The 24,287-nt window shown below is 48.0% G+C and overlaps 1 protein-coding gene across 3 annotated transcripts in view; it reads left to right on the top strand.

Annotated features, from left to right (window-relative positions):
- WARS1 (tryptophanyl-tRNA synthetase 1) overlaps nt 1-24,287 on the top strand; it is a 31,384-nt gene that overhangs the window by 1,894 nt on the left and 5,203 nt on the right. For all 3 annotated transcript variants that reach the window (XM_078054225.1, XM_036100036.2, XM_078054226.1), the window contains exons 2-9: nt 4,159-4,336; nt 9,320-9,533; nt 10,746-10,854; nt 16,071-16,190; nt 16,629-16,811; nt 20,947-21,047; nt 22,733-22,845; nt 23,049-23,222. In XM_078054225.1, coding sequence (XP_077910351.1) covers nt 4,223-4,336; nt 9,320-9,533; nt 10,746-10,854; nt 16,071-16,190; nt 16,629-16,811; nt 20,947-21,047; nt 22,733-22,845; nt 23,049-23,222 — 1,128 coding nt within the window. In that variant the 5' untranslated portion in view covers nt 4,159-4,222. The remainder of the gene's footprint in view (nt 1-4,158; nt 4,337-9,319; nt 9,534-10,745; nt 10,855-16,070; nt 16,191-16,628; nt 16,812-20,946; nt 21,048-22,732; nt 22,846-23,048; nt 23,223-24,287) is intronic.

Here is a 24,287-nt window from a genome sequence, read left to right as displayed (position 1 = left end):
TTCTTCAAGTGCCTGTTATGCTCTTCCAGAACAATGAAACCCTTCAAAATGAGCACAAGATTCAAGATCTTTAAAAAGAGGAATTGAGAAGTAATTTTTAAGAGCTTTTTAGCTTTCTCCTTAAAGGTGCATTAGGATCTGCCATGGATTATGAAGTTTTGCTCTAACTCCCAATACTTTTTTCAGAGATGATAGTTAACTCCATAGATTACAGCTTTGTTTCTTTGTTTTAGATTTTACTATTTGTTAAATAGATAAAACAGCTCTCCTAACAAAGATTCAAAGCTCTATTTGCCCTTTATGCGGTAAACACTAAGACAGTCGTTCATAGAGTTTTTGCATCTCGGACCCCTTTGGAAAAGTAACCTGGATACTCTGCTTAGAACCGTGCACATACCAGTGTGTATGCAAACTGTTGATGTCATTTCAGACATGCTGAACTCTGGGTTAAAAACTTCTGAAGTTAAATTTCATTCTAAAAGTTAACAAAAAATAAAGGAGCATGTCGACTAGACGCGAGGAAAAAGGAGAGCAGACACACGAAACGGGGGTAAATGGATGGGCCTGTGAACTAAGAGATTCTGTTATGTTTTCCTGTCTTTTTTTTTTTTAAGATTTTATTTATTTATTTGACAGACACAGCGAGAGAGGGAACAGAAGCAGGGGGAAGGGGAGGGGGAGAAGCAGGCTCCCCCTGAGCAGGGAGGCCGACGCAGGGCTTGATCCCAGGACACCGAGATCATGACCCGAGCCGAAGGCAGATGCTTAACCATCTGAGCCACCCAGGTGCCCCTGTTTTCTTGTCTTTCAAGAGGTTGCATCACATACACATACACACATGCACACAAAATTTATCATGTGGGTGGTTCCCATGCAGTGTTTGCCTCATGATCATGAGAGTGAGGAGACCTTACCTGCTGTTCCCTCATCAGCTTTAGCTCCCGTGTGCTTTCAAACGGAATTCTGCTTTGGGAAAACATATTTTTCCCTACAACATGGACCCTAGGTGCAGGCCCCATTCGTCTAGCTGATCCTCTACAGTTACCGGCTCCATTGCAGGGGGAGATTATCTGTCCAGGGCATACCCAGTTATTCTACCTGGTCCTTTCTTTAGGAATTTTTAAGGCTAATGCTTTTGGTCCTACTCGCAGACTTCAGAACCTTACTGCTTTCACCCGTTGCCTTGTATGCCAGATACTACACTTTTGGAAGGACAGGGATAAAAGAGAGTTCCAAAGAGAGCGACCAAGACGGTAGGCAGATGTTAGCAGTGGGTTAAAAAACTAGACTTGAGGTGTGAGACCTGGAGAAGGCACCATGTGGCCAGCCTGGCCCTCCCCAAATCCCAGCAGGCTCAGCACAGTGGCAAAATGCTAAAAATGAGGCTGTGTAAAGTCCACATGGGGAAAATCTACCTTAAACTGGAATAAGCACTTGCAAAGATAACATGAGAGGGTATAAACTTTAGGGGGAATATTGAACTGGGTGACTTTTTTTTTTTTTTAAGATTTTATTTATTTTTTTTGACAGAGAGAGACATAGCAAGAGCAGGAACACAAGCAGGGGGAGTGGGAGAGGGAGAAGCAGGCTTCCCGCAGAGCAGGGAGCCCGATGTGGGGCTTGATCCCAGGACCCTGGGATCATGACCTGAGCCGAAGGCAGACGCTTAACGACTGAGCCGCCCAGGCACCCTGAACTGGGTGACTTATGAGATTGATTAATTCAGTAAATGTTGATAAACTGCTGTGTACCAGGCATTAGAGGCACATAAAAGAGTAAAACCCAGTGTTTGCTTTTCTTGTCTGGTGGAGAAGACATGAATAACTAAATGCCACATGAGTGCTGTCATCAAGTTACTAACAGAATGCCCAGGGACCACCAACGACCCAGCCATCAGCTTGGCCGCAGAGGTACAGGAACCAGGAAAGGCTGCAGAGAAGAGCTGAGGTCTGAATTAGTAAGATAACCTGCAGTGTGCAAGCAGCAGAGAGAGTATCACATTCCGGGCAGGGGGAGCAGCTGGAATGCTGAGGGAACACAGGGTTTCGGAGGACTTTGGGGTCGGATCCTGGCTTAGCTCCTCTGGCGGTGGGACCTCGGGGCCGTTCTGACTTCCCTGAGCCATCACCTCTCATCTGCTAATGCAGAGCATATACCAAGCCATCCAACTTTGACGGTTGGACAAATCTGGGATCGTGTGTAAAGGAGCTGGACGTGATGTTTGATCATTTGTGGCTAGAAGTAATTTTCATCCTTTGATTGTAATTTGATGCGGGCCTGAGTGTTTGTTTCTCCTCTCCAGTGCTAGTCAGGTTGTTCCGCATTCCTTCTTGCAGGCCTTCCTAAACTGTGAGCTTTGTTATCTGAAGCAGTTATTTCACCCAGCTTCCCTTTTCTGGGAATTGAGGTGATTCTCAGCCAGGAGGGAAAAGAAACTGCTTACTGTCTCATCCTGGTTTCGGTATTATGCTCTCATTGATTTATATAAAGATAAGTCTAGTTAAAATTTATATCCTTCTTAAACATTTAACAAAATAATAAAAATAAAGTACCCCAGGAGCACCTGGGTAGCTCACTTGGTGGAACATGCGACTCTTGATCTCAGAGTTCTAAGTTCGAGCCCCACGTTAGGGCTAGTGTTTAACTTAAAAAAAAAAAAAAAAAACAAAACAAATTACCCCTCAGGTTTGGGGTTTTGGTTCATAAAGTTAATAGAAAAAATTTAAATAATTAAAGACATAATAGTCACATATTGAACCTCTCCTGGTGGGGCCAGTGCTGTGCTGGGCTGGTTATTTACCTGAACCATCATGCTCCATCCACACAGCAATCCTGCAGGTAGTGTTACCGTCGGCCCCACGTTACCGTTGAGAGGCTGAGACTCCTCACAGTTAAGTAACGTGTAGGACGGTATTCGAGAGTGTGAGCTGTAGCTGCCTAAGTTTATATCCCACCCCTTCCACTTCTGTTATCTCGGGGAAGTTCTGTAACCTCTCTGTGCCTCAGTTTGCTCATCTATGAAATGGAGACAATAGATCTCTCTCACAGGATTGCTGTGAGACTTCAGTGAATGGATGTGTATAAGGTGTTCAGAAAAATAGCAGGTGTGGAGGTGCTGGGGGTTGGCTGCCCTGGCCCAGCCCATTGTCCTTGTCCTCTTGTTCAGGGCCGAGTGGCAAGTTGTAAACGGAGCTGGGGTTCGGCCAAGCCCTGGAACCCTAACAAATAATACTCATAATGGATTTATATCTTGCTTTACAGTTTACGGAATGCTGCCTTTTAGTTTTTCCTCATTTCTTCTCATAGCAGCCCTTGAGGTAGCTGAAGAGGTTCCTGATTGTGCCACTTTCTAGATGAGGAAGCTGACACTCAAAAAAGGGAAGTGACTGACCCAAGAGGGAACTGACTATGGTCAATCTCTACACCAGGCAGCATCAGGTGGCCTGCCCTGTGTCCCACCTTTTTCAAGGTTAAAAGTAACGACTAATAAAAGGTGCAGGTACACCTTTTTCAAAGGGCTGCAGTGAAGTAGGACAGCGTGTAGAATGGACAGGCCATGTATCCTTCTTTTCCTCATTTGGATCCCAGAACAGATAAGGCCCTACCCTCATCCTAGATATGATCTTGTCCTTGACCCCAGACCTTGCTTAACCTGAGAACAGAGCAGCTGGCCAGCAGAGGAAGCCATTTGCTCAGTGACCCGTTGGCTATGGCTGCAAGGGCGTGGGACTCATCCCCAGTACAATTAAGATAAAGAGTAAATTGCAGTTTGCTGAGTGTTTTTAGTTCTGGTGAACTTAGGTTTGTTAAAGCACTCTGGTACTTTGTGCACAGACACAAGTCCTTCCTGGGTGCTGGGTGCTAGGTGAGGCACACTTGGTCTTAGCTGGAGGAGTCCTGCCAGTGGTGAGTCCTAGCAGTTCCTTCAGTCCTCATCGCGGGCATCTGTTCGTCCACTTTTCTCCTTTTTCATGGCCCTAAATTTCTGCTTATACTTTTACTAATGTTATTTTATCCATGCCTTTTATTATAACTCCTCTCCAACCTTTTTGGAAAGACGAAGGACTAAGTAGAGCAGGAAAGGTAAAATAGCTACAGTGGCTCCTTAATCAATCTCTCCCTCCTTCCCCATCCCCTTCTCCCCCTTCTCCCCCACAGTTTTGTCTGGACCACGGAGCAAATCTTCCAACCTCCTAGCCAGCTGTAAACCTAGGTCCCAGAGATGGCAGACATGCCCAACGGTGAGCAGGGGTGTGCCTCCCCGCTGGAACTGTTCAACAGCATAGCTGCTCAGGGGGAACTTGTGCGGTCCCTCAAAGCTGGAAAGGCGTCAAAGGTATGTGATTTTGTTGGGTTCTCTACACGTGCATCTGGGCCAAGCCTGGGGTCATGTTACCCGGAACAGACTGTTCCCTCAGTAACTGAAGTGTTTTGGCTATAACTTTAAATTCATTTTCTCCTTTATTAATGCATGTGGTATAAAGAAAAGCCACTGGGAAAAAAATAAAATAAAAAATAAAGAAAAGCCACTGAAATCTAGCAGTCATCCACCTGCCTGTTCCCAGAAATGAACATTTCAGTCCTTTCAGCTGATTCACTCTCAGAATCACACTTTTATATTGCTCCTGTTGATATTCAAGTTTGGGGCTTTAACTGTGGAAAATGAGGAGTTAACACTTCTGTCAACACTTCCCATCCGTCTGGTGTCCCGTGCATGTCACAGTGTCAGCATCGACGTTCTTCTGACTGCATAAATGCTACAGACAACTGACCCATGGAGTAGAGTATGAGTGTTTTTCCTTTCCTGCCCTGGAGTTGATATTTGTCTTGATTCCTGTCGGCTCCGTGCTTTTGCATACTGATGGTAGGAGCTCTCCGGGCCCCTTCAGGTTCGGTGAGTCTCCTCCTGAGGCACTCACATCAGGCAGCCTGCAGCTCATCTCCATGAGGTCTCTCCCAGCACTCCGCCTGCTCAGACAGACTGCTGCCTCTCACCATCCACACTGCCCACCTTAGGCCCTTCCCTTACCTCCCTGTTGGGTCTCTGTTCCCCGATCCTGTGTCTCACTCCTCCTTTGTTTACTCTCTTGACAGAGCAAATCCTCTAATGGTCTCTGAAAAAATTTGTGCTAAAGAAATAATTTGGGGGATCTTGCATGTCTGAAAGTACCTTTATGTAGTGTTTGATTGATAAGCAAGAAGTGATTTTCTCATGGACTTCAGAAGCCTGGGTAGCTATGGAGAAGCCAGATGCCATTCCCTTGTTTTTTCTCCGGAAATTTGCGGGAAGGTCTCTTTGTTCCAGTATTCTGAAATTTCTGGGGATGAGTACATCCTTTCTAACTAGAAACTTATGAGCCTTATGCTGAGAAATTCTTTTGTTTCTGATTTCTTCTCTCCTGTTTTCTCTATTTATGGATTTTTTTTCCCCCTGAAACTGGTCCTCTGCTTTTATTTTTTGACTTGTGGTTTCCATTTTGTTTTCTTCTTGTTGTTCTTTCAGGTGTATTTCCTCAACCTCTTATGTTGCTTTGTTTGTTTGTTTGTTTTTTAAGTAAGCTCCTCACCCAACATGGGGCTCGAGCTCACAACCCTGAGATCAAGAGTTCATTGGCCTCCCAACTGAGCCAGCCAGGTTCCCCTTCCTCAATTCCTAACCCTCTAGTTGTTTTTCATTTATCCTGTCATTTTTAACTTCTGTGAGCTCATTTGCTTTCTGAATGTTCCTTTCCTCATTGAACCCCATTCTTGTTTCCTAGGTACAGTAAGTATCCTTTTATCTCTGAGATCTTGATGATGATTTTCCTGATGTTCTCTGTGGGACAGAGGAGCTGGGCTGTGTGGCTGTCCCTGACCTTCTGTGCTCCTGGTGCTTTGCCCCCACCGTGCAGAGCGCCCCCAGTCTGGACACTTGTAACTTGACCTCCCTGGCACAGGACCTCTGCCTGGGGAGGGGGGTGGGGGTGGAGAGCCAAGCAGCTTCTTTTTAAACGGACTTTCTACCTGTCTTCCTGTTTCATAGCCAACGTTCACCCTCACTTCCACGGATACCCCAGCCCTGGGACTCCCCAGCAGCTTAATTCCAGTGTTTTCACGACATCCTCACATTTGTTGTGCTCGGTCCGTAGCCAGTCATCCAGCAACTCTACCGCTTCCGAAATCTTGTTGCTGGCATCCTCTTTTCATTGCCTTTGTCCTCATGGGGTTGTGCCTTTCTGAAAGGTCTCTCTGCTGTTGCTGCAGGATGTTTCAAAAGTGTAATCCTTGCCATCTGTATCTTTAATGCACATGAGCGCTGCCTTTACATTCTGCGATGCCTCCACCCTTAGGTCACTCAGCTTCTTCTTCACCATCACTTCCAACCCCGTTGTTTCCTTTTCAGAAGCCCCCCTGGGTCCTCCCCAGATGGAGATCAACCATCTCCCACCCATCCTGGTAGTTTACTTTGACTCTTTGGACCCCAAATAAGCCATTACACATTAAATAGTACTGAAAGAAAGTGATGTCCCAAAAAAGGAGTTGGTTAATCACAAGAAGAGGTTTACACACCAGATAGGACTCAGCGGATGAAACTAAGTTGTTTTTAAAAATCTGAAGTAAATAAAGGACCCAGATGTTAATCATTTGCTCTTTAAACCCATTTTTGGAAACTTGACAGTGGTATCTGTGTCAATGTAACATTAAGTTTGAATAACATTTAATAAGTGTTTTTAGTTAGCAATTCTTAGTGATCTCCAGTTCCGTTCATTAGTAAACAAGCAGTACTTAACACAGTTTAGAATTACTCTTCCAGGTGTGTTCTTTGATTTTTGCAATCAGCTGACTCTTAACAAGAGAGATCAGAGGCTGCATGATGAAGTCAGAGTTAAATGATGAAAATTCAGAAGTAAATTTGACCCTGGAATGTGTTATAAGAGAAGCACCTGGTAGTTTAGAAACTCACTTTATGCAAAACACTCGAGCCACTCTGGGAACACCGATACAGTGAGGACACCGTGGGCTCTTTCTCCAGCTGTCTCGGCCATGGTCCTCAACGTTCTTTTCTGCTCCATGTACTAAGGGAATAAGACCCCCTGCTTTCAGTAACAGCTCACTAAAAAGCAGGGTGTCTCCTGAGGGCATAGGTCAGAATCTAGGGGCTCTGAGGAGAGACCGTGGCCAAGGGCATGAGCAGTTTGGGCAGGACTCAAGAAATGACACTGGATCACAGAGGTTAAGACAGAGAGCAAAGTCTTTTTTCTTGTCCTTTTAGTTTATGTAAACTTTTTTTTTTTTTTAAGATTTTATTTATTTGAGAGAGAACAAGCCTGAGAGAGAGGGAGATCATGGGCAGGGAGGAGGGGTAGAAGGAGAGGCAGACTCCCAGCTGAGCAGGGAGCCCGATGCAGGACTCAATCCCAGGACACTGGGATCATGACCTGAGCCAAAGGCAGATGCTTAACCAACTGAGCCACACGGGCACCCAAGGTAAACTTTTTAAATTGAAGTGCACCATTTATTCAGAAAGATACGGAGCTCATAATCAGCTTACTGTATTTTCACAAAATGACTACACCTGGGTAACCAGTGTCCAAATCGGGAAACAAGATAGCAGCCCCCGGAAGCCATCCTCAGACACCTGCAGTCACTGGCTCTACCCTCCACCCTGGGTCTGCACCATAGATAGCTCTCCCTGAGTTGGCACTTCAGATAAAATCAGGTTGTACATAGTCTTTTTTTGTTTTTTCCTCCCCCGAGAACGTCACCTTTTAAATCCTGTTTCAGTGTTCTGGTCCATGTTAGATTGAGAACAAGAAAATAGACAAGGCAAGCTTGCCTGTCCATTTAAATCGCATTCTAGACTACACACAGTTCTCGAGCAGGGACACTGGTTAAATGTTTGACTTTCAAAGAGCCTCCTAGTTGCAAGCAGAGTTAGACCAGATAGAGTATGAAATGTCAACATAGCCAGTGATAAAAGGGTATTGACTAAAGTGTACTTCAAAGCACAGTAATTCTTTCCATGGATAATTCAACAAATCATGCTTGCTAAACATTTATTTTGTTGCACTGAGCTTAGGCACTGCAGAAATTAGATGAGTAAAACATACTTACCTATCCCACCTGGGCAAATATCCTCTCTCTTATAGGAGGTATATCCACAGAGTTACTGAGCCCACAATTCTAATTCATTGTAATAACAAAATCCAGGTAGTTTCAGAGTGTGAAACACAAATCTGTGTCTGCAGAAGCCATCTGTATCTTTAATGCACATGAGCGCTGCCCCACGGTGACAGTTCCCTGTGGCTCAGGGCCCGTACCTGACACAGCAGTTCCCTCCGAATGGAGGTTGGTGATGTGTCTCTCCACTTAGGAAGCCCACTTCATAGAACTTGATGTGGGAAAACTCTAAATGGGAATGTTTGTACTTCCTTTGGCAAGCAAATTGGCCTGTGTATATTCTTTGTTTGTGATCTGATCCAGCAAGGCCAGTTACAGGAGCAGAGCTTTGGGGCATAGCATGACTAATCTACCTAATGAGGCCTGCTCTTCCAGAGGCCAGCCTTCAGGGGTGGCTCATGTGGGCTTCTGGAGCAGGAGGTCTCTCTACCAGATTTCCAGAGTACCCAAGGATATATTTTTACATTTGTTTTTCTTATGCTTATTTTTAAACACTCAGTATGCAAACACTTTGGACAGCTTGATAAGACTCCAAAGTACAGTAATACAACTATTTCCCACTGCATCCCTCCTTAATTTAGGACTTGAAAGCCTGTGTTTTTCCTTGCCTTTATCTGCTTCCCTGATGTCTAGAGTTGCTGTCCCTGTCCTCAGTGGCATTATTTAAGCTTCCACAAATACTCATCTCAACTGTGTAGAACATAAAAACAAGGTCCCACATAGAATTCCTTATACTCAGTTCAGGGAGCTTGTCACACGTTCTCTGGCATCAGTAGCGTTTGAGAAATCTTCAGCATATTCACTGTGTCATAAATAACAGTGTGTATCATGTCCATTTGTCCCATAGTGTTTGTGGTAGTAATCCATAGGACTAGAACAGCATAATAAATAAAAGACAAATAAAAGAAAATAAAAGACATTCAGGCCCACGACTTGCTGTGTGTCCAAGGGCAAGCTCCTTCGCCTCTCTGTGTCTCAGAGTCTTCAGCTGCAACGGCACAGTGACAGTGGTGCCTGCCTCCAGGGGGTGTTTTGAGGCTAAGGAAGGAACGTGTGTGAGGGCATTTAGCACGGTGCCTGCCACGTGTCAGCAGTCACATTCAGCAAAACGTTAGCTATGGTGGTATTTTTAGCCTTCATCCTCATTTCCTTTGTCCAGGATGAAATCGATTCTGCAGTAAAGATGTTGTTATCATTGAAAATGAGCTACAAAGCCGCCGTGGGGGAGGACTACAAGGCTGACTGCCCTCCAGGGAACCCGGCACTTGGGAGCAATAGTGGCCTGGATGCTGCAGAAGCTGAGGAGGATTTTGTGGACCCGTGGACAGTACAGACGAGCAGTGCCAAGGGCATCGACTATGACAAGCTCATTGGTATGTCCTGGGAGAAGCCCCAACTTATACAAGTGATTCCCTTGAGTTGATCCCATTGGTGTGTTTTTATTTTGAATTATAAACCCAGTCAAGCTTCAATGCCAAGAAAAAAAAATAGATCCTAAAATCTTTTGGTCATGCAATACATTCCCAAAGGATTCTTTTTAACTAGAATACGATGTAAAACTTATTTTGAAATAATGATCTATAGTAGATAGCTTAGTAGAAGCTTTTTCCCCTTTTTTGAGCGATTCAGAACTTGAGGAAAGGTCTATTAGAATGGCATCTTTGCAGTCATTTAAATCACCTCTCACTTAATGGTTAAAGTCAGGAATGGATTACCTAAGAGATTCCAGTGATAGTGATTGTAGAGCTGAAAAGCTAGAAGTGACCTTAAGAAGGATGACTCCTCACAGGGGGCAGGTGGCCACTGGCAAGCCCCTCCTCATGGGGCTTCCTGCTCAGGGAATCCTTACTCTGAGATCACTGGTAATCACCAGTGAAGAGGCATTGCTGAAATGTTTTCATCAAAGTCAAAAGCCATTTTCTATAATTTTGAGTGTAGACCATCAATGAGGGAAAATTTGTTTTAAGACATGTTAATTCAATGCAACAATTAAAGAATATTAAAATTACGGTGTCATTGTCCACAGATCATACCTTAATAAGCAACTGGGGGAGCAGAGGTGTGAAAAGTTGCTAGCCAGACTGAATTCTGGATGTTTCCAATCAAAATCCAGTCCCAGTCAAAACAGTGTTTTATTCTGCAATTAGTTTCCTGTTTGCTGGTTGTGATCTCAACTGTCCTTGTGAAAGAAATATGACTTTGGGTTGAGAGAAGGGACTGGGAGCAGAAGGCCTAAAGAGTCTGGGTTCATTAAGATTGTACACAATAGGGGCGCCTGGGTGGCTCAGTTGGTTGAGCGACTGCCTTCGGCTCAGGTCATGATCCTGGAGTCCCTGGATCGAGTCCCACATCGGGCTCCCTGCTCGGCAGGGAGCCTGCTTCTCCCTCTGACCCTCCCCCGTCTCATGTGCTCTCTCTCTCTCTCTCATTCTCTCTGTCTCAAATAAATAAATAAAATCTTTAAAAAAAAAAAAAAAAGATTGTACACAATACACTAGTCTTTCCCCTTCAGTAATATCCGATCGCCAAACCTCACACCACCTAAGGTGGCCATATCTCCTTTGTTCCTATTTTTTTTTTCCCAGTTCGGTTTGGAAGCAGTAAAATCGACAAGGAGCTGGTAAACCGGATAGAGAGAGCCACAGGCCAGAAACCACACCGCTTCCTGCGCAGAGGCATCTTCTTCTCACACAGGTCAGAGGCTTCCTGCCCTCCTCTCCTTTGAATTCCAGACATGATTAGGACGCTTTTCCCTCAAGCTGCCTGCTCCTGGGGGGACAGCGCTAGCCAATCATCTGAAGACTGGTGTCCACCTTCTGTCCATAACTGGCTGTGGGTTCATGCCCTGTCCCTTCACCCGCGGCCTTTACTTTATTCATTTATGAACTGTTCACTTCACAAAGAGGAGGTCACATACACAGCAGATGAGATTCATGCCAGATTGTGTGCTATAAATCATAAAATGTCATAAAGACAAAAGAGAAGAATATGTCCAAGTTTAACATTTCCCACGCGATAAGCAGTGGCTTCCTGAAGTTCTGTGCCCTGTTCCTGCTATTGTCCTGGCCCACTCATAAATCCTATCATCAAAAGAGAAACTAACAGAGTGTACCTGGAAGAGACTATCCCTACCCTAGACTGTAAATTCCATGCAGATAATAATCAGAAAATGGGCAGCTTCCAGAAGTGTCCTTGCCTCACCTGCCCCACAGGTGAGCCCATTACATGGTCCGGGGTAGGGTTGTTCTGTCCTGCTTGCTCTGTGCAGTCACAGGAGAGCACACACGGGCCAGAACTCGGCAGCCTGCCGGAGCACTTCCAGTTCCCTGTGCAGAAAACTCCAGACCCTGCTCAGCCCTCTTCCTGGACAGAATATCGTCAAAGATTTTTATCTTAAGATTTAATTCACGTTTTTAAAGTATACAATTCACATTTTTAAAGTGGTCTTTAATATATTCATATGGTTGTGCAACCATTACCACCACTGTCTAATTCCAGAACATTCACACTACGCCAGGAAGAAACCCCTGTCCCCATGAGCAGTCACTCCCCCGTACCCCCCTCCATGCACCACCACCACTGGCAACCATCGTGTGTTCAAGGTTCCGCCACGTGGTGGCATGTGTTCGTACTACCCTCCCTTTTATACCTGAATAGTGTTCCACTGAATAGATAGCGCCCCACTTTTTGTTTATCCATTCACCAGTTGCTGGGCATTTGGGTTATTCACTTTTTGGTTCTCAGTAATGCTGCTCTGAACATTTGTGTACAAGTTTCTGTGTGGACATGTGTTTTCATTTCTCTTGGTGGGAACAGAATTGCTGCATCGTAAGGTAGCTCTAGAATTTTCTGAGGAACTGCCAAACAGCTGTCCACGGTGACTGTCATTTTGCATCCCCACCAACAATGCACAGACAAGGGTCCCAGGTCACACCCTCACCAACACTTACTATTTCCTACTTTGTTTTTTATAGCCATTCTGGTAGGTATGACTTGGTTATTCATTGTGTTTATATTTCCTTAATGACTCATGACATTGAATGTCTTTTCATGTGCTCATTGGCTACTTTTATATATGCTTTTCCCTCCCACCTGCTGCCCCCACCTTATTTTTTTTTTTAAGATTTTACTTATTTATTTGAGAGAGAGAGTGAGTGAGCGCGAGAGAGAGCACAAGCAAGGGGAGCAGCAGGGAGAAGGAGAAGCAGACTCCCCACTGAGTAGGGAGCCCAACGCGGGGCTCAATCCCAGGACCCTGGGACCACGACCCGAGCCGAAGGCAGCCACTCAGCCAACTAGGCCACCCAGGCACCCTGCGCCTATTTTTTTTTTTTTTTTTTAAGATTTATTATTTGAGAGAGAGAGAGAGGGAGAGCAAACAGGTGGAGGGGCAGAGGGAAAGAGAGAGGGGGAAAGAGAATCTCAAGCAAACTCCCTGCTGAGCGTGGAGCCCAATGCAGGGCTCCATCCCAGGACCCTCAGGTCATGACCTGAGCTGAAACCAAGAGTCAGACACTTAACTGACTGAGCCACTCAAGGGCAGGGCCCTCCTGCCTATTTTTATATATTCTTTGGTGGAGAATATCTATTCTGATCTTTTACCTGCTTTTTAATTAAGTTGTTTGTCTTTTCATTATTAAGTTATAATCGTTCTTTGTATGTTCACCAACCAGAAGCTCTCCAGACCACATCCTTTTGGTGTTTTATGGGGGCTTCATTACATAGGAATGATCATTAGTGATTAAGCTCAATCTCCTTTTGAGGGGATTGGGGCTGATAAGTACCAACCTCTAATTAGGGTTGGTTCCCCTGGCAACCAGTCTCCATCCTTAGGTTACTTAGGGACTTTCTAAAAGTCACCTTATTAACATAAACTCATGTGTGGTTGAAAGGGGCTTTGTTATATGAATGTCACATTCATGCCTCTTAATCACTTAGGAAATTCCATGAATTTTAGGAGCTCTGTGACAAAGACCAAATATATATTTCTTATTATAAATTACAATTATCTCACTACTCTATAGAAATACAACTGACTTTTGTCTGTTGATCCTATATCCTGCAGTTTTACTTCATTTATTAGCCCTAGTAGGTTTTTTTCTTTTTTTGAGGATTCTATAGAATTTTCTGTATGTAGAATCATGTCACCTAAGAATGAAGATAATTTTACTCCTTCCTTTCCAATTTGGATTTCTTTTTTCTTGCCTAATTGCTCTGACTGGAACTTCTAGTACAGTGTTGAATAGGAGTGGTAAGAGTGGGCATCCTTGTCTTATTCCTGCTCTAGGGGAGAGTCACTCTTCCACCATTAGCTATGGGTTTTCCATAAATGCCCTTCATTATGCTAAGGAAGTTTCCTTTTCTTCTTAGTTCATTGAGTATTTTTTATCATGAAAGGTGTTGGATTTTGTCAAAATCTTTTTCTGCATCTGTTAAGATAATCATGTGGTTTTTGTCTTCTATTAATTTAATACAGCATATCACATTGATGCATTTTTGTATGTTGAACCAACTTTGCAAGCCTGGGACAAATCCCACTTGGTCATGGTGTATCATCCTTTTTATATGTTGCTGGATTTGGTCTGTGAGTTGCTGAGGATGTTTGTGTCTGTATTCATAAGGGTCTATAGTTTTCTGTTGATGTCTTTGCTTGGGGTGTCAGGATAATCCTGGCCTCGGAATGAGTTTGCAATATTCCCTCTTCAATTTTTTTGGAAGGGTTTGTGAAGGATTGTTAAAAAAAAAATTTTTTTTTAAGATTATCCGTTAAATTTAGAGATGGAAAGAGCACGAGCCGGGGGGAGGAGCAGAGGGAGAGGGACAAGCAGATTCCCCGCTGAGCCTGACGAGGGACCCAACCCCAGGACCCCAAGATCATGACCTGAGCCAAAATCAAGTCAGATGCTGAACCAACTGTGCCACCCAGGCACCCCTGTTAATTGTTTTCTAATACTTGATAGAATTCATCATGAAGCCATCTGGCCCCAGGCTTTTCTTTGTGGGTCGTTTTTTGAATACTACTTCAGTTTCTTTGCTTGTTATAGATCCATTCAGATTTTCTTTTTCTTTTGGAATCGGTTTGCTAGTTGTTTCTCTCCAGGAATTGGTCTTTTTCATCAAGGTTATCTAATACGTGGGCATACACTTGTTCTTAGTATTCCTTTGTAATCCTTTTTATTCCTGTAAAATCAGTAGTAATGTTCCTTTTTCATTCTTGACTTTGGTAGAGTCTTCACTGTTTTTTTCCCTCTTGGTCACTTTAGCTCAAGTTTACCAATTTTGTTGATCTTAAATCAAAACTTTTTATCTTGGGGCGCCTGGATGACTCAGTTAAGCATCTGCCTTCAGCTCAGGTCATGATCTCAGGGTCCTGGGATCCAGCCCCGCATCAGGCTCCCCGCTTAGCAGGGAGTCTGCTTATCCCCTCTCCCTCTGCCCCTCCCCCTGCTCCTTCTCTCTCACTCTCTCTTTCTCAAATAAATAAAATCTTTAAAAAAAATTTTTTTTTAATCTTAGCACTTTGCAGTTCTTATTGCCCATGTGCCTTACTTTATTTACTTCAGTATAGTAACCCTGTAGGCTCTTGGCTTAGGGCATCATAGGACTTGCAGCTTTTGGCCATTCTCAGATTTGAGAATGCCCCTCTGTCTAATTTTATCATCTGTAAAGTAGGGAATTAGATGGGCTTTGAGTAGGCTCCCTCACCTGCTGGAAACCATCCTCACAAAGCTGAGCTCAGAAAGCGAGCCTCAGTCCATTCCCTGCACTGCTTGAGAGCACCTTGCCCCCAGGGCAACGCATGGTGGGGCTGTCAGAGACTTGAAGAACAGCTGGTGGGACAGCTGCATTTTTTTCTTTCCTATAAACCCGTAAAAGTTTGATTTGGTTAATTCTGAGAACCAAAGAAGGGCTTTTTTCTTCCAAAATTAAGGTTTTTTTATTCTTTCCTTATTTCAAAAGCAGTGTACGATTGGTCCCTGGAGGTAAAAAAAAAAAAAGGCTCAACACAAAGAAACAATTCCCATAATCCCATGAGCCCAGAGAGCACTGTTAACCCTTGGTTTGGGGTATGAGGAGGAGTCACTTTTTAGAATACTCATGTGGGGTCTCCTACCCAGACCCCTGGAAAAGGTCCTCTTTTACTTTGGAACACTTTGTGGAGAAACAAAGAACATTTACACCCTAGAGTAGTGGTTTCACACCCTGGCGAACATTGCAATCCCTGAGGGAGCTTTTTAAAAATACAGATTCCCAGACATCACCCCAGACCCACTGAATCAGAATCTCTGAAGGTGGGACCCAGGTAGATGTAATATGACCAGGAAGGAGAACCCTTCATGTGCATCATCCGTGGACCCCAGTCCTTGGGGAAGGCGGATGAGTCCGGAATGACTCCCAGCTGAAGACACTTGGTCCCAGCCTGGCTGAGGAAGCCCAAATGAGATTTTCAGCTAGGGACTTCCCCTCCACACTCCCAGGAGGTCTTCCTCACTCCCCTCCCTGAGTCAGGACTGTGTGGAACCCTGCAGTCTCCCCAGTCTGGGTCTCCAGAGTCTCGGGGCTAGGGGTTCTGACCAAGGATTGTGTAGTGTTGGCTTGGTGTCATTCCCAGGAAAGGTGTAAAGCAGATGGTGTGTGGACGTTGGTATTTGAAGTTCCCTAAGGGGTTCCATTGGCTGCCCAGCCGTATCCCTCTTTTATTCCAGACCTGCGTGTCTTATACTTTTAAAACAATCACGGGAGAAAGAAATCATGTCAGTAGAAGTGCCCTGTCATTTTTCTCATATGGGCACCAAGGGTAACAAACTCTAATCATTGTGTTGTTTTCTCTGTCTTCTCCAAGTGATCAGTAGTGCCTTAGTGTTTATCTTAGAAAATCACACCATTGCCCTTTCTCCTTTCTCCTTTAGAGATATGAACCAAATTCTTGATGCCTATGAAAATAAGAAGCCATTTTATCTGTATACGGGCAGGGGCCCCTCTTCCGAAGCAATGCATGTAGGTCACCTCATCCCATTTATTTTCACAAAGTAAGTATTGAATTGTATGCCTTTTCTCCCTTTTATTAGCAAATCAGGAATGTTGCTTATAAACCATGTCAGAATGACAGGACAGTCCTAGTTTGTGTTTGTTAAACAACGTATGCGGGGACTGGTGCCGTTGTGGCTTGTTCACTCTGTTCCCGGTGTCACGTTAGAAAGTGTGGCGTGATGGAGCGAGCCCAGCTTTGGAGTCAGCCAGCCCGTTTCCTCTTGTCCCTCTCCCCGTGACTGTAGCAGTCCCTCCCTGAGCCTTCGTTTACACGTACCCTAAAACGATCGCCAGCCTGCAAAATAGCAGCTCCACAGCATAAGACTGTGTGATTGTGTAGACAAGAAAGGTTTGACATACACTCTCAGTAGGAACCTCAGTTCCTCGGATGCAGAACGGGAGATGGGACGGCAGCCTTCTTCCCATGCCTCTCCTAGGTGGCTGCAGGATGTGTTCAACGTTCCGTTGGTCATCCAGATGACGGATGACGAGAAGTACCTGTGGAAAGACCTGACCCTGGACCAGGCCTATGGCTATGCCGTGGAGAACGCCAAGGACATCATTGCCTGCGGCTTTGACATCAACAAGACTTTCATCTTCTCTGACCTCGACTACATGGGGTAAGGAGAGGGTGCCCGGCTGCCTTCTAGAGAAGCAGATGGAGACAGCAGCTCCTCGCGGCCACAGCCAAGTCAGACACATCTGAAATGGCCTTAAGATCTGGGGAATGTTTTCCTTTCTTTATGAAACGTCAGGATATGGTTTCTTGGTCTTGCTCACCAGCTGAGGCTTCCATCCCCAGCTTGAGACAGAATTGTAGTTTCTCTCCAAGGACAGTCAGTTTGCCGGGTTAGGGTCTTTCTCTTTCTTGGCGTGCCTTTTTCCTCGAAGAGAAAAGACTCGCACACAGTCCCCTCACGGTCCACTTCTTTCAGAAATATTGCATTTGGAAAATCCTTGTATTGAAACTTTTTTTTTTTCCAGATTTTACTTATTTGTCAGAGAGAGAAATAGAGAGTGAGCATAAGCAGGGGGGGAGTGGCAGGCACAGGGAGAAGCAGGCTTCCCGCCGAGCAGGGGGCCCGATGCAGGACTCGATCCCAGGACCCTGAGATCATGACCTGAGCCGAAGGCAGACGCTTAACCGACTGAGCCACCCAGGCGCCCCTGAATTGAAACTTCTGAGGTCTTCTTCATCCCAAATGACTACCAAGAACTGTGTTAGAAAAATAAGACTCTGTCAAGTGTCCCAGTAAGAAGTACTCAGCAAGTACTTCCTGAGCACCTGAGATATAGAGCTCCCCCCAAGGCGCTGGCAGTCCCCAAGGAATGGTAGGGGTGTGGCCCCTGTCCCTGAGGGTTCGCTATACTAGCCCAGGACAGGGTGCGGTAGAAGCACAGGATGGACTGTGTTCACGCTGAGTGCAGAGGTGCTTGCTTATTACCATTTCCCCAGAATGTCCCCTTGAGGACTACATCCGAGTGGTGACTTTATATCCACAGAAATAGTTGCCTTGATAAGAAGTCTGGCCTTTCTACCAACTAGTAAATGAATTCATAACTTTCTAATTTTACCTGTGAGATTTTTAAAATCACTTCTCTGTGGGCGTGGAGGCATTGTGGTGTCCTTGAGGAAACATGAGCTTCGAAGGAAGGAAACAGACCCAGGTTCGAGCCCTGGCACCTCTGTTTAATGGTCATGAGTCTCAGCAAACCTGGTCCACGAAACAGGGTTACATGAGACCTTAGGTGTCACCATCATTATAATTTTCACGGTGCTTTATTTTATACCTCTTCCCCTCATTCCTTAAAAGGACCTGATTCACCTGCTCGAGCGCTTAGCCACACCCTGCGTCCTGCTGCTCTTCTTAGCGCCAGGCCGGGGTGGCAGCTGCCCAGTCACCGCATCCTCGGGTGCTGCCTCTTGCCTCCCATGGCAGCCCCTCACGGCCTCGGTCCCCCAGCAGCCAGCGCTCTCCGTAAAGCTCTCTTGTCTCTCCCCACCCCGCGCCTCTTCCACTCTGTCATCATCAGGATGAAGTGCTCACTTTCCATTTAGCTCACGGGCCCCTCAGGGATTTGGCCCGTGTTACTCTCCAGCATCAGTCACTGCCACCTCCCGCGAGGTGGGACACTCCGCAGTTCCACAGCCCCCAGAGTTCCCGCCCCTCTCCTGACCTCCCCGTCCCAGCGCAGAGGAGTCTGATGCCATCTCCAAACGCACAGGCAAGCGTCACCTCCTCCTGGGAGCTGTCCCTCCCACAGTCCGATTCAGATGTGCCTCCAGCACCCCAGGCTCCACCTGGGCCGCACCGGGTACAGGGTGAGGGCTGGCCCTGTTCTGCTGGGTGAGTAAGACAGTCACGGAGCGCTCTCTGTGGCTGGTGCCCTCCTAGGCCCTGAGAACCCAGCAGTGACCCAAGCGGAGTCCCTGCCTCGCTGGACCGAGGTGCTGATGGGGCAGAAGCAAACACCCCCTGTATCCTCGAGGATGAACACGTGGTAGGCACGTGAAGGGGGGTGAGCTTTTGAACAGTGCACGTGAGGGGGCCACCACATGCCCCACCCCGCTCTCGGCGCATTCTGAGAGAACGTGGGGCCCAAGGTGACTTGCCCAGCCTGTCTGCTGACCGCACCTGGGCGTCCTCCACTTGGCTCAGAGGAACTTCCTTTTTCTTCATGAACTCGAGGTAGAGCTGAAAACCCACACAACGTGTAACTCAAAGGGTCTGTGCTGCTGCTTCTCGGAAAGACCTCTTAGGTTGAACCTAAAGTCAGGAGAGAAGTTTAAAAAGTTAAACCCTGTTTTCAAATGTCTTATTCCCTTTAAGAGTTTTTTGTTTTTTGTTTTTTTTTTTTAACAAGTTGAGCTTTTTTTTTTTTTTCCTTGAAATTGAACTCAAAATCCAGAACTTTGATTTAACAAAGCTCCTTCCTGGTCTGCAGGAGCTGAAACTACAACCAAGCCAGCCTCCACCCTCTCTTTGGGTTGGGGCGAACTGGCGAGGGCCCCGCGGGGAAAGAAGCCCAATGCAGGCAAGCTGGCTCCAGACACCCTGTCCCCGCGTATATTTCTGGCCCTGCGTGTAGGCCCGGAGAGGCCTTTCTGCCAGGAGCCGTGAGGGATGGAAAGACACTGCACTGGGAATCTGAGAGCTGGTGTTCCAGACTCAGCTCTGCTCCTGGTTGGTGTGGTTCCTTTGGGCAAGTCCTTACATTCTCTGAGCCTCCGTTATCCTGTAAGTCGGGGGTTTCGTACTAGTGAGAGGCAGTCTAGCGAAGGGGTCTGTCAGCGTGCTCTGCCTGGATTCACATCCTGACCACCGTTTACTCTGTGATGGGCACCTGAGTTACTTGCTCTCTGCCTTGCTTGCTCAGCCCGCTCATTCATGCAGTAGGTATTCCTTGAGCATTCCAGGGAGCACCCGTGTCAGGAGCACTTTGCATGTTGCCAGGTTCCTGGCGTGTCCTCTCTCTTTAACACACTCCCCACCCCCACCCCTGACCAGTGCCCTGGGGCCAAAACTCAGCAGGCTGCCAAGTGAAAGTCGCTGTCTCCCCAGTCCCTCTCCTGCTCCTGAGTGGGACTCTGCTCAACTCGGTACAAACCCTGGTGCGGGGCCTTTGCAGTCCTCCCTGCCTCGTGGCTGCCCCCCACCCAGGCAGCCAGTGCCCCTGCATTTCTCACACCCCAGCCCCAGCCCCCGCCGTCTGCCCAGAGACATTCAGGAGTTCTCCATCCAGGGAGAGAAATCTTAAACTCTTTCAAAAGCTGCGAGATGTGGTGAGAAAAGCATAGGCATTGTGGCCAGACGAGCCTGGGTTTGGATCCCAGCTCGTGTAATCACTGGGATCTGTGACATGACCCTTAACCTCTCAGAGCCTCGGTCTTTACCAGGAAAGGGGAGGCGAGGCTGCTACTTCAAAGGGGAGTTGAGTGGTGTTAACCTGTGTCCGGCACTTAGCACAGCTCCTGCTACATAATGTGAACACATAGTAAACATTAGCTCTCCCGTTTTTTCCCTTTCCGTCTTTGTGGGGCCTGACACCTGGTATGGTGGAGAGTAGAGTTGCTGAGCATATTGGAGATGCCATGTAAGAAGTCCCTCTGGGTTCTGCCCCCTCCCTGTAATTGCTTCATCCTCAGCCTAGGTCCCTCTGGTAGCAGAATGGCTGCCACAGCTCCAGGCCTCATATCCACATGCCTCACCATCCAGGAGAGAGCATCGGTTGCTTGAAGCAGCCACTGTGGCCCAGCCCTGTTGCTGGGCATGGGGTCATCCCACCCAGACAGCATGGCTACCGACAGTGGACGGGGCCGTGGTGGCTGGACCGGTTGGTTTCTCTGCAGACAGTCTCTGGCAGCAAGGTGCAGACAGTCTCCCACAACACAGAACAGAGTCTGTCTCACAGGAAAGCGCCTCGGGGCTCCCAGGCTGGAAGCTGTGCAGCACACTTGACCGCTGACCCGGGCAGAGTTTCAGTGCTCCATGTCACCCCCTGACTCTGAACGTGTTGTGTTCTTGCCTTGTCCGCCCGTCCTCTGGCGTCAGTCTCACACAGCTTTCCACACTTCTCTGGCAGCTCCGCCCGGCCTGCCGCAGCTCTCTTTACCTCCGGATGCCCCTGGGCACCATGCTGCCCAGTGTGTGTCCTCAGCCCGCACCTGCGTGCTCAGGCTTCACCATCTGCGGCTTTGGCCTCGGCGGGAGGCCGCCCTCTGAACCTGCGGTTTGATTCTGATTGTCTTTGCAGGATGAGCCCAGGCTTCTACAAGAACGTGGTGAAGATTCAGAAGCACGTTACCTTCAACCAAGTGAAAGGCATTTTCGGTTTCACCGACAGTGACTCCATCGGTAAGGAGCTGGCTGCGGCCTCTCTGGTGGCAGCATCGGCCCCTCGCTTCCCACAGTGAGCCCACGGGCAGGTCTCCCCGGGAGCCGGAGGAGCTGGTGCGATGCCTGTGGCCCCGCTTCTGGGCCTCGGGGCTGCACTTCAGGAGACCGTCTGTCACCCCTCAGTCACCCACTGAGAGGCCTAGAAGAAAGGAGAAGGGTGGGGATGACTAGAGTTCCCCTGCCCGTATGGGCACCTCTGGTCGAGGCCAGGAGCCTCCGCTTCCCCCGTAGGAGGACGGGCTTGCCCAGAGGCCCCATGGAGCCCACCCTGCCCACCCTCACTGTCCTTCCATGGCTCGGCCCCCTGCACTCACACTCGTGTCCCTTTCCACATACTTCCATGCCCGTCAGATGCATCGGCCTTCTCCTTCTAGACCCTTAGCTCCTGAAGCTAAGAATGGATCCCTGAGACTTGTGGGTCTCCTGATCCCCCCCCCTACTTCGTTTCTGGGGCACAGCTCCAGGCCGAGCGGCCGCGAGCCCGGGCCAGCATCCCAGGGTGTGCCTGCGGGTGCCGCGTGGGAGAGTTTGTCCTGCTGGGAGGGGGCCACGGCGCGGGGCCCTGGCGGTGAGGGGACCTTCAGGGACAAGTGCAGAAATGCCATGGAGAGGCCTCACTGGGAGGCTTTTCACATGAGCAAGACCCTTTTCTTTAATATTCCGGTCAGATGCATTCCTGACAATTGGGGCGTAAACCCTGTGCTTTTGAAAGGGTATTTATCCTCGGAATGCCAGCATCTCATGGGAGGATGTCCCAGGGAAGGCGGCACTGGGCGAGTAAGAGACGGTAGACCTACGACTAGCTGTGCACACTGTGCTGCCAGGTACCCGGGTTTGAATCCTGGCCCGGCCAGCTGCTTGCTGGGTATTAGCTTTGGCGGGCTGTTCCGACAGCCTAAGCCTGCAAGTGCACGTTGGTAAGGGGGGCCACGTGGCACTGTTAGGTCGAGTTGTGAGCAGTAGACGAGCCCGGGGAAGGCCCCGAGCACAGCCCGGCGCCCGCAGGCAGGGAATGGCCGCCCCTGCCATGTGTGTGTGTGTGTGTGTGTGTGTGTCTACGTGTATGTACACGTACACCCGGCGCTGGTGGTGGCGGCAGCATGAGTGTGCCCACGCGGCACGGCTGGCGGGGGCTGGCCCGGACCGCTTGTCGGAGGTCACACAAGGTCAGGGCCCTTGGACCCCTTGTGTGGGTCTAAGCAAATAGCAGTAGCAGTGTTAACAGCAACATTCAAGGTATTGAGAGCAGTGTTAGGTACCAGGGTGTCATAACCTGTAATGATTAAAGGTGAGGAACAGTCTGTGTGTCCCTGGGTACAGACTGGCTAAACACTCCCCAACACGCTTACGGGATAGAACGTACTTAACAACCACCCAAGTGATGGAAAAGGTAAGGAGAAAAACTGGATAGTGTGCAGTCACCACAGAAATGCGGTGGGAAATTGAGAAAACATGAAAAGAGACGCACACTGGGACTGTAGATTTGTCTCTCCTCCCTACTCTTCTGTGGTTTCAGATTCTCTTGAGTGATGATCACTTCTCTAAAGGGGAGAATGCTTGTTCATGTTCATCCCTTCTGCTGGCTGAATTAACCAGAACAGGAGTCGACGTCGTGTGTAAAAATATATTGTTCACACTTTCAGGGAAGATCAGCTTTCCTGCCATCCAGGCTGCCCCCTCCTTCAGCAACTCATTCCCTCAGATCTTCCGAGACAGGGCAGACATCCAGTGCCTCATCCCCTGTGCCATCGACCAGGTCAGGAGGCAGAGCGAGGCGTTTATCGGTCTGGGGCGCTGCACTCTGATGGGAAAGGAGGTTTTAAGAGGTGTTGGGCCGGGGCAATCCTGTAAGCTACTTGGGAGCTGGGAGCATCCCATGGAGGCCGCGGAGGTATTGTTCACGGGCTGACAGCCAGCCCATTTCTGCCAGCTTCCTCAGAGGCCCCTCTCGCCCCACAGGATCCTTACTTCAGGATGACGAGAGACGTCGCCCCCAGGATCGGCTACCCTAAGCCAGCCCTGCTGCACTCCACTTTCTTCCCCGCCCTGCAGGGGGCCCAGACCAAGATGAGCGCCAGCGACCCCAACTCCTCCATCTTCCTCACGGACACCGCCAAGCAGATCAAGACCAAGGTGAGCACCGTCTGGGGTGGAGGGGCAGCCTGTGCACACAGAGCAGACGCGCCTGAGACACACACACACACACTCACACTCACACTTGCAGGCACGCGCACGCATGGCAGGACTGTCCTTCCAGCGTCCTCCGCCACAGCGCTGGGTTCCAGGGTCAGTAACTGCTGCTGCCTGCGACCGCGAGGCGGCCTGTCCCTGTTCCCGACACCAGATGAACTTGTTCTGTCTGTGCCCTTTCATTTAGGCAAAACTTTGAATATTTCTTCTCTTTTTTTCTTCTCTGCTTTTCTCAGCAGTGCTCTGCTCTGGAAGCAAAGTCGTGGCAGTTTTCATTTTTTTTTCTTTTTTTTCTTTTTTAAGATTTTATCTATTTATTTGAAAGAGAGTGAGGGCGAGAGAGAGAGCATGAGTGGAAGAAGGGGCAGGGGGAGAGAGAGAAGCAGGCTCCCCGCTGAGCAGGGAGCCTGACACTCGGGGCTCAATCCCAGGACCCTGAGATCATGACCTGAGCTGAAGGCAGCCACTTCACCGACAGCCGCCCAAGCGCCCCATGCGGTTTTCTTTAAAGTAAATGATAGAACATATTCTAGTACCTTTCCAAGCAGCAGCCGTAGTCCAGCAGGTGGACCAGGTGCTTTATGTTTTCTGGCTTTATTTCTCCCGGGGAAATAGCGGTGAGTGCCTTTAGAGGGATGACAGCCAGAGAGGATGACCAGTTTGGCCAGGGTGGGGCGTAGGGGCCGCACGTTCTCATGGAGACTGGGAACCGGTGGGGGCCCTTCAACAGGACAGTCGTGTCCATCCCAGCATGCAGCAGGCATCAGCAAGTATTTGTCAAGTCACCAAAGAAATGAGAATTAGGAATCTGAGCTTTTTTCTTTCCCAGGGCCCTGCTTCTCTCTCTGGGCTGAATTGCCAATATAGATACACCTCCCTCACTGTCCCACGAAGCTGTTGACATTTTATTTGGAATCCAGTGTGTGTTTGCGGGTGGGAAGTTTATAGCAGGAGTGACCAGATCCGTATCTGAGGCGTGTAATGCAACCCTCTGAGTCACCGCTGGCC

This window comes from Halichoerus grypus, chromosome 8 (genome assembly GCF_964656455.1).
Source record: "Halichoerus grypus chromosome 8, mHalGry1.hap1.1, whole genome shotgun sequence".
Taxonomy (NCBI): domain Eukaryota; kingdom Metazoa; phylum Chordata; class Mammalia; order Carnivora; family Phocidae; genus Halichoerus; species Halichoerus grypus.
The sequence above is the reverse complement of the archived record's forward strand: the minus strand, read 5'-3'. Positions and strand labels throughout refer to the sequence as shown.